Source organism: Loxodonta africana, chromosome 13 (genome assembly GCF_030014295.1).
Source record: "Loxodonta africana isolate mLoxAfr1 chromosome 13, mLoxAfr1.hap2, whole genome shotgun sequence".
In the NCBI taxonomy this organism is placed as follows: Eukaryota; Metazoa; Chordata; class Mammalia; order Proboscidea; family Elephantidae; genus Loxodonta; species Loxodonta africana.
Window position 1 is genome coordinate 40,124,266 of NC_087354.1, and position 9,909 is coordinate 40,134,174.

The window sequence follows — 9,909 nt, forward strand, 5'->3', positions numbered from 1 at the left end:
TCCTCATCTGCAAAATGGGAGCACAGGAGTTGCATTTTGTGCTTTTGAGGTATCACCACTTAGCCCCAGGCAATGGCTCAGCCTCCACTGGGAGACAGTCACGCTTATCACTATTCTTGGCCTGTACTCAGGACCCCGGGCATTGGGATCCCTTTCTCCTGCCTGGCTTTGTCTTTCTTCTGCCTCTAGTTTCCTCCTTCTCCTCGTGTGCTCCAGGACATCCTGCTGCTCTATCCCCAGGATTGGCCATCTCCATGGCAGTGTGTCACACCCCAGAACAGGCGTGAAGGGGTGGGAGGGTGGGGCCAGTGGAGGTGCAGGGAGAGCCAGACCCTGGTCCCTGCTGGGGCCACATCTAGGGAGTGAAAATGCCTCCTGGGTTGGCTGAGAGCTGAGGTGTAAACGGGCTGGGGCTGGATACACTGCGGGTCTTTCCTCAGTCTCTGTGGCCAGGTCTCCCAAAGACACCCCCAGCCTTCCCAGACACCAGCACCATCATTTGGCATGATGACAAGGCCTGGGCTGTGGATACAGAATGAGCTGTGATAGGTTTATGAGGCGGCTGTAAAGCCCTTTACAGGCCAAGCAATCGGCTCCTTCAGGACAGTCAGAGGCCCAAACTCCCAGGGGAGGGCCCTGTCCTCCCAGGCTGCACTGCATGGCCACTGGTCTACTACAGACCCCTGCACAGTAGTCCCCAGTTGTCCAGCGGTGCCAAGGTCAGGCTGCCAGGTCCTCAGAACAGGCAGCAGAGCCTTGTGTATGGTTTTCTGGTCTCGGTGATGCTAGATGGACTAGGAGCTGGCAAGCAAGAATTGACTGGCAGAAGCCTTGTTCATGATCCCTGCCTCTCTACCCAGTCACTCACCTGTACCATAGCACAGTCTCCACCTCCAACTCATCCCATCCCACAAAGGAAGGAAGCCACAGGTGGTGATGTGGCTGTGCCCACTTCACAGGTGAGAAGCCTGAGTCCAGAGTGATTAAAGAGGAGGGGACCAGTCTGGCGTTTTTTCTGCAGTGAGGATGCGTGAGTATGACTCCTGGCTTTATCACCTACCAGCTGAAACCACAGGCAGTCACTTCTCCCTGAGCTCAGTGTTCCATCGAATGTGAGTATATTAGGAACCGCTCATGGCAGGATTAAATAGGTAATGTAGGTAAAGTGCTGGTGCCTGGTACAAGCCCTTGATAAATAATAGCTGTTATTTTTATCATTGCTGTATTTTCTCCTGTATCCACTGCCTCCCGCTTCTGCCCACTGTGGGAAGAACCCTGGACCAGGGGGCAACAAATGTGGGTTCAACTCCCGGCTCCTTACTTACCAGCTCTAGATGTGTGGGCCAGTCACCGGTGCTCCGGAAGCCACCTACTGCTGGGTGGGTAAACCATAGACTTCTGGGCACCAAGGAGTGGTTCCTAAAAGCAAGGAGCAGGAAAAAGGCACCGCCAAGGTCCCTGTGGAGGGTTATTTCCAAAGGTGGCTGCAACAACCTGTTCCATTCTGCAGGACCTTTTGCCACGTGACTTTGCAGCCCCTCCCGCCAGGAACTGGGTCCATCCTCCCGCCTCGTGATTCTGGGTGGGCCTGTGACTCGCCTCGACCAATAGAATGCTACGAAAGTGATGCCATGTGACTTCCTGGCCTAGGTCTCAAGAGACATGGCAGTTTCCATTTCCACCATCTTGGAGCCCTGAGCCACCATGAAGAAGTTAGCTAGCCTGCTGGAGAGAGCAGCGGCAAGAGAGAAGCCACCCAGCCTCCAGCTATTCCAACCACCCTAGCTGAGGCGACAGACATGGCCGGATGCTACTTTGGATCTTTCAGTCCTGACAAGCCACCCTAGCTGGCACCACACAGACAGAGATCAGCTGTCCTAACCTAGCCCCATCTAATTGCAGAACTGAGAACAAATAAATGATTGCTGTTGTTTTAAACTGCCAAATTTCGGGGTACTTGTTATGCAGTAGTATACAATTGATACAGTCCCCGCGTCCTTCCTGCACCATCTTTACCCAAATTTGGCTTGCACAAGATTGAGCTCCATGGCCACAGCTGACTGGACAGGAGGACGGGCACCTGACTTAGAAGCAGCTAAACCATTGGCTGGTAGGTGTCCAATCAGCTTCTTTTTCTGGAGAACCGGAATGAAGAGATCAGAGATCCTAGGAGGCCAAATTATGAAGGGATCTGGGAGTGAGTTGCAGTCTTGGTCAGGCTGTCATGTCATCAGAGGACACGGAGCTGGGGCAAAAAGAAGCAAGGGTGATAGACCCTGCTCAGACCCAATAAATTAACTCCAACCGGTCTGTGTGGTCGCTCCTTGTACTTATGAACCCTGATCTCAGGCACTAAGAGGCCCAAGGCTTCTTGGCCTGCTGGTGGCAGAACTTCCCTTGGATCTTGGGACTGCTGATACCAGCCAGTGGTCTACACTGCTTCTCTGACCCCTTCTCCCTGTGCCCTGTGCCCTCCAAACACACACACACACACGCACGCATGCACTCACGCACACACTCACACACACGTTCTAGCCCTGTCCTCCAGGGCCCTGGGCATGGCTCCTCTCTGTTCTGGGCATACAGGGTTGTCAGCCCTATGGCTTACATTCATCTACTCCACACAACCCGGAGAGGCCTTCAGCAGCCAACCAGAGGGCATAGCCCAGGCTTTGTTTTCACCCCACCCCCATTTGGAGTTCCAGCTCTTTGGGGTCCCCATTGTGTCCCTCATACAGTCCCTTGACTCTAACCACCACCCTGCTTGTCCATATGATGTCATGATAATAACAGTGGTCATTAGTATACCCCATCCAGTGCCAGACACTGTAGGTAAGCACTTAACACTGTCTTTAATCCTCCCAACCCTGTAACATAGGATTTCTTAACCCCATTTTCCAGATGGGACTCATGGTGGACATGAGATTTTAACTGAGGTATGCCTGACTCAGGAGCCCATGCCCCATCTGCCACTTTGCTGTGTGACCCTAGGCAGATCACTTCACCTCTCTGAGCCTCATATTCTCACTTGTGAGGGGTAAGCCAAAGCAGGATTCTGGTGCTCGGTGCTCCTCTTTGATACTCACCCTCTTGGGTGCCATCCATGGCTGGGTCCACTTGTTCATCCAGGGTGGGCTCCCAGTCTTATCACCCTTTCTCTTTAAGGCATGCTTGTCTCCTTGAGGAGCAGGCCTAGAGGCTGCCTCTGGTCTTGGTCTCCTGGAAAGCAGGCTGGGCTCTCAGGATACAACATCTTGCTTTTTCCCCAATAGCTTGGCTCCAACCTCACCTCCTTGGACCCAGGCTGAAGGTGGTCACAGCAGCAACTCCCTAAGGGATTTGAGGTGGTGGGACATCTTGACTTCACAAACTCATTGGTTCTGAGGTAGACTGGGGCTACTAAGACCAGGAGTGTGGTGGCCTAGGAAGACTCTGGTCCCCAGACCACCTGTAGGTTCTGGCTCTTGGTTGCACAGGTGATGGGATGGGGGCATCTGGTCCTTCTCTCTCCCTTTCAGAGGCTGTAGCCTCTTCAGCCTGACCTTCCAGGGTATCTCCTCTTAAATCTGCCAGGGCTCTTAGCAGCAGTTGAGTTCATTGTCCCCTTCTACAGATGGGGAGACTAAGGCCAGAATGCCTTGTCAAGGCCCCACAACTAGGAAGGGCAGCACCAGAACTAGAACCCAGGGCTTCTGGCTCTTAGCCTGGGCCCTGCCCAGCCCTCGGGCTCCTCTGCTTGGACCAACCCATTCCCTGACCCTGGCCGCTCACATTGCCCCCGCCCCACAACTGCTTCTCTCCCCAGTCTGAAAACAATTTAACAATTTTCTTGTGTTCTTGGGTTTCTCAGAGGCCCAGTTCCTTACCAGTAGCCAGGAATGAATTGGCCCTGAGTCCCCTGCTCTTGCCAGAACTTCATGAAGCCCCAAGGATCCAGGTGACCCAAAGGAGTTAAGTAACAACCCCGTGGGCTGCCTCTTGTGAGTGACCAACAGTGCAGACCAGGCCTTCCAGGGCTGGGAAGATGGAATGTGTGTGTTCTGTTTTCCCTCCACAGGTGGGCAGGCCTAGTGGCTTCTTGAAGCTGCACATGATGCCACTGGCCTCTTGTTGCATACAGGTCACCCACACCTGAGGATTCTTCTCCTTGCTCCTGTGCTCCCCAAAGTGGTCTCCTGTTTGGTGGGGTCCCCAGGCCTGGCTCTGAGAAGCCCTGAGCCAGGCTTAGGCTACGGCCACGGGTGTCCGGAATCAGGCCCTGGTTCTGTCGCTTAGAAGCTGTGTAACTTTGGATAAGCCATCACCTTCTCTCGTCTTCAGTCTTGGCATCGGTATGAGAATTGGACTTGACAATAATCATTACCACATTTGTAGAGACCAAGAAATAAATGCTATGCTCCCTCATTTAATCCTAACAACCAAAACTAGTAGGATCATCTTTATTTTACAGATGAGAAGACCGAGGCTCAGAAGGGTTAATAATAATATCACACAGCTAATCATTCCTAGAGCAGGAACTCAAACTTGGACCTGACCTCAAACCTCAGGTCCTTATCATCACCCACGCAAGCTTCCCCCAGGGACACTTGACCTTTCCCACACCAATATCTCAGGATCTTAATGGGGAGAGGATCCTGTTTCTTCCTTGGGGATAAAACCACAGTTCAGAGGGTTTGAACCTTCCCCAGAGCTAGTGAGAGTTCTAAGGTGGTGGCTGGGAGACAGGGGTGAGGGCAGCCTGGTGTCAACCAGGGGCCAGGAGCAGAGCAGGCTCTCAGGTAAATCTGTAGGCTGAATGAATGAATGGGTTGATGAACGAATGAGTAAGTAACTGGATGCTAACTCCATGCCAGACTCTGCTCTTCATGCAGTCCCGCCAGAGGCTGAGTTTAGAAGATGCCAGGTGCTGCAGTCCCTGGGTGGTGCAAATGGTTAAGATGCTCCACTGCTAACTGAAAGGTTGGCAGTTCAAGTTCACCCAAAGGCACCCTGGAAGAAAAGCCTGGCAATCTACTTCCAAAAATCAGCTACTGAAAACCCTATAGAGCTCTGTTCTACTCTGACACACATGGAGTCGCCACGAGTCAGAGTCAACTGGAAAGCAACTAGTTCAACTGGTTAGGTAAGCAGCTACCTAGTTTATGCTGCTTGGGTGGGGCATGAAAGCCCAGGAAGAGCCCTGATTGGGATTCTGGAAGCTTCTTGTTGCTGAGGGCCAACTTCCCTATTGCTCCCCTTCCACAGTCAACTGAGTCTTTGCCCATTGGTTCCTGCATTTCTGGAGCTGTCCCCTAGCCTGAGGGTTAGTGGGCAGCAATGCCACCCTGGGGCCCACCAGGGGGCTGAATCCAAGGAGTCTCCCAGGAGAAACAGGAATCTTGGCAGGGAGAGGCCAGGTGCCCCTGACCCTAGTGCCCCTCCCTGTCCAACAGAGATGTGGAGGTGGAGTGGGCACATGATCACTGGCTGAGCTGCTGGCCCAGCTTGAGTTAAGGCCTATGGATTCTGGGAAAAGCTAGGAAGTGACCACTGCCATCTGGGCCACCCCTTCCCAGGGTTGTTCTCGAGCATCCAGGTTTGGTTTGACATGTGGGGAATGGTGAGAGGTGGTGTGTTATCTGACCCTCCTGGTCACCTCATATCCATGTGGGCACCAGCCCCAAACCCAGAGCATTTAAGAGCCCAGGAGAGGCTCAGAGTATGGCCTGGTGGAAGGAAGATAGGGCAAAGCTGGGGTGGTGAGCTGGATCTGCCAGTCCCAAAAGAAGGGCCCAAACTGCTTCCCCAACCGCCTCCCCCCCTAGACTGGGCACTCGTATGGGATGTAGTATACAGTAGGTGCTCAATAAATGCTTGTGGAAAGAACAGTTGGAGAGAGCTGGTACTCTCAATCCCTGGATAGGTCCAGGCAGGCCCAAGCTGACGGGGGCTTCTTCCCCCAGACCAGGGATGGCAGAATCTCTGATGCCTTAGATCCACAGTGGGTCTACAGCCCTATCTCTCAGACCAAGGCTGCTGGCCACAGACCAGGCTGCTGTCCTAGGAGGGTCCTCTGGAAGCTCCCCAGGCCTCCCCTCCTCTGGCACCCCTCAGCCCTGCCCCCATGGAGGGCCCTTCCGCAGCCCCACCCCCACAGTGAGATAATAATGACCATAATGAGAACAGTCACCCACACATGTGCACAGCGCTTTACAGGTTACAAAGTGTTTCACATACATCATCTCATCAATTCCTCACAACAGCCCTGTGAGGTAGGCAGGGCAGGGAGTCATGTTCCCTTTTGTACAGATGTGAAAACTGAGGCCCAGAGAGGGCCAGTGACCTGCTTGAGGCCACTCAGCATGTCGGCAGCAGAGCTGGGACCAGAAGGTAGGCCTTAGTCCGCCTCCAGCCCCTGGCCCTCTCCACAGACATGCTGTCCTCCAGGAGGACCCCAGCACCTGTCCAGTCTCAGCCATGCCTGACCCAGGCCCCTGCCATGGCAACAGTGCTGCCTGGCAGCCCTCAGACAGGCCCCCCGACCCCATTGGGCAGCCCATCCCTCGACCTGCTCCCTGCAAACAGCCAGCTGGGAGCTGGGCCCTGACCCGCCACTCAGCCTGCTTCTGTGCCTGCCCTGGCAGGGTGGGTGGGCAGGTGGGGCTGGAACCTCCTTTCCTGTTTTCCTGAGTGGTCCCTTCCCACAGGGGAAGAGAAGAGAAAGGAGGAAGGGGGAGTGGGGGAGGAAGAGAAAAACAAGGAACTGAGTTGGAAGAAGGCCCTGGAGCAATCAGGACGTCAAAAGTTTGCATTCCGACTAGCTATAGGAAATAGTGTTTTTTTTTTCTCTTTTTATTATTTCAAGTTTTCATAAAAATCCATAATTATTGAAACCCAAGTTACAGAGGAAGTTCGTAACTTTTTTTTTTTTTATTGAATTATTGACTGTGCCTCATGTCGGTTCGTTGGCCTCCGACTCCAGTCTGTCAGCGCGTGCCCCTGTGAGGTGGGGTCCCCAGGCCTAAACTTCTGAGGTCCTAGTAGAAAGAGGGCAGGCGGTGAGGGCTGGCGGGGGCCGCAGGGGCAGGGGTAGGAGGGAGAAAAAGTGTGTGTGAAGGGGCAGAAAGGGGGTGGGAAGGGCTGGGTAGTGAGTGGGCAGCAGCCAGGCCCCTTCCCCTGCCTGGTGTGCCCGGGGGTCCCTGCCCCCCGCCCCGTCCTCATATCATCTTCATGTTGAACTTGCGGGGTGCATCGGCGGAGCTAATGCCCGCGTCTGACTTGCGGGGCACGTACTCGATCTCGATGTTGTGCTTCGTGTTGCCCTTGCCCCGGCTCCAGAGAAACAGCAGCACCAGGCAGAAGAGCACGACCCCCAGGAAAGAAATGAAGCCCATGGTGGTGGCGATGATGAGGGTCTTGATGTCAAAGGGGAAAGGCACAGTGGCGCGGGTGCTGTTGGCCTCTCCCTCGCCCGGCTGGTTGGAGATGAAGGCGAAGGTCTTGTTGGGCTGATGGGGCCAGTCCGGCGAGTAGCTGCGCACGTGCAGGTGGGCAGGCATGGAGTCGTTGCCGCCCGCGTTGGCTGCGATGCACAGGTATGTGCCGTTGTCCTGTACCTGGGCGTAGCGCACCTCCAGAGTGCCATCGGGGAAGACTGTGAGCCGCCCATTGCTCTTGGCTGAGACCAGGTGCTTGCGTGGTGAGAGCCAGAGGATGGCAGGTGGCGGGTCGCCGTCTGCCCGGCACACAAACTGTACCGTGTGGCCCTCATCCACAAACACCTGCTGTGCCTTGCGGTCCCGGATGCGGGCGCGGCGGCAGGTGAAGTAGTTGGGCAGCAGCACATCGGGGAAGTCCTTGAACTCCTTGCCCTGGACAAACTCGGGCGTGGCACATGTGGGCTGCTGCCGGTTGAAGTTGAGCCGCCAGCGGCGCCGGAACACCCACAGGAGACGGCAGTCGCAGGCCAGCGGGTTGGAGTCCAGGATGAGCGTCTCCAGGTTGCCCACTGAGTGGAAGGCCGACTCCTCCAGTGTGGTCAACTGGTTGCCAGAGACATTGAGCACGCGCAGGTAGTTGAGGCCGCGGAAGGCATAGGGCTCCACCACAGCCAGCTGCCCACCCACCAGCTGGATCTCCTGCAGCCGCAGCAGCTCATGCAACATGGAGCCCTCGATGGTACTGATGGGGTTGTAGGAGAGGTTGAGGAAGCGGAGATAGACCAGGTGGCGCACGGCCAGGTAGGGCACGGCGGTCAGATTGCAATGCGTGATGGACAGGGATGTTAGGTTGAGGCCATAGAGGCAGTTGGGGGTCATGGTGTCCAAGTAGGGCCAATGGGAGATCTCTAAAACCTTAAGCCGGTACAATCTCTTGAAGGAGTAGTCCCGGATGGCATTGATGTTGAGGTGCCGGAGCCTCAGGACAATGAGGCCGTGCAGATGGGACAGCGCCTCGGTGGGGATGGAGGTCAGGTTGCATTTCTCCAGCGTCAGCTGCTCCAGGCTGTTGAGGCCGCTGAAGGCGCGGTGGGAGATGTAGACTAGGTCATTGTCGCCAACCTCCAGCGACTTGAGGTTGTACAAATCCTGGAACATGTAGTCCAGCAGGATGACGATCTTGTTCTCACTGATGTCCAGCTTGGTCAGGTTACTGAGGCCGGTGAAGACGCCCAGTGGGATGAGCTTCAGGCGATTGCTGCGGAGCCCCAGCGTCCGCAGGTTGAAGAGGTTGTTGAAGGCGCCGGGCTCCACGGCACTCACGATGTTCTCGTTGAGCTCCAGCTCCTCCAGGTGCGGGAAGCTGACAAATTCGTCCTGGTTGAGCGTCTTGATGCGGTTCTTGCCCAAGTCCAGCAGGCGAGTCTCGGTGGGGATGCCTTCGGGCACCGCCACGAAGCGCTTGCGGTGGCAGAGCACAGCGCGGTCCTGGGCGGAGCACTCACAGCGGGGAGGGCAGCCTGTGGCCGAGCCTGACAACACCGAGCCCAGCACCAGCAGGAGGATGGGCTGCCAGCAGGCCAGTAGGGGGCTGGGGATGCTCCTCGCGCCCCCCGCCAGCATCCTCTCGCTCACCTGCAGCCGGGGGGCAAGCACAGGACAGACGTTTGGTTAGAGGGCAGTGTTTGGCTGGACCCCACTGGAGCCCTCGGTGCCCTGTGCCCTGCACCCTGCTGCCCCGTCAGAATATCCCTGACACCGATAGGGAGGCCAGGGTTCACATATGTTTCCTGCTTGGGACCCCATGGCGAGGTTCAGATGCCCAGGCCAAAGGCCCTACACACCCCATGCTGCTTCCTCCTTTCTTCTTTCTTCACAGTGCTCAGCAGGGATAAAGCCAGACCTGCCGAGCCGCCCTTGGGGCTCACGGAGGGGATCAAAGACTGAGGTCTCTGGGAACCACCCTGGAAACCAGTGTATCTGGCCCCTGACAGGCCAGGCAGGGGCTCTGGGGCTGCTGGGCCCCTACCTTTAGCCCCAAGATTCCCCAGTCACAGATGTCATGGCCCCCTCCCCACCAGCACTGCTGCTGAGCCCCCAGACCCAAGAGTCCTGGGCAGCCGGCAAACCCAACAGACCCCCAGTGGTACCTGGCATTGTTCATGAATCTGCTCCTTGATGGGTTCCTAGATCAGTGGAGGGCACTCCCATCTATAAAGTGGGGCCCAGTCCCTCCCCCAGCACCTGTAAACCCTAGCAGGCCTCCCTGTAGAATCTCTCTGATGCTTCCCTTCCTCTGGGTCCCAGCTCAGCAGCTCAGGGCCTTGAGAAGGCATTTTCCAGCCTCCAGGCCTTTGCTCCTGCAGTCTCTGCCTTCCAGAATGGCCTTTCTCTGCCCAGTGAAATCCCACCTTAAAGGCCAAACTGAATGTCCACTGCTGTGAGAAACTTTTTCTGACCCCAAACAGGAAGTGTGCCTCCTAAAAGCCCC

At 55.9% G+C, this 9,909-nt stretch overlaps 1 protein-coding gene across 1 annotated transcript; it reads right to left on the minus strand.

Annotated features, from left to right (window-relative positions):
- Positions 1 to 6,671: 6,671 nt before the first annotated feature.
- Positions 6,672 to 9,053, minus strand: LINGO1 (leucine rich repeat and Ig domain containing 1). Its single transcript, XM_010593769.2, has one exon. It carries the CDS (start codon positions 9,039 to 9,041, stop codon positions 7,197 to 7,199), a length of 1,845 nt encoding a protein of 614 aa, XP_010592071.2. The 5' UTR covers positions 9,042 to 9,053; the 3' UTR covers positions 6,672 to 7,196.
- Positions 9,054 to 9,909: the final 856 nt, after the last annotated feature.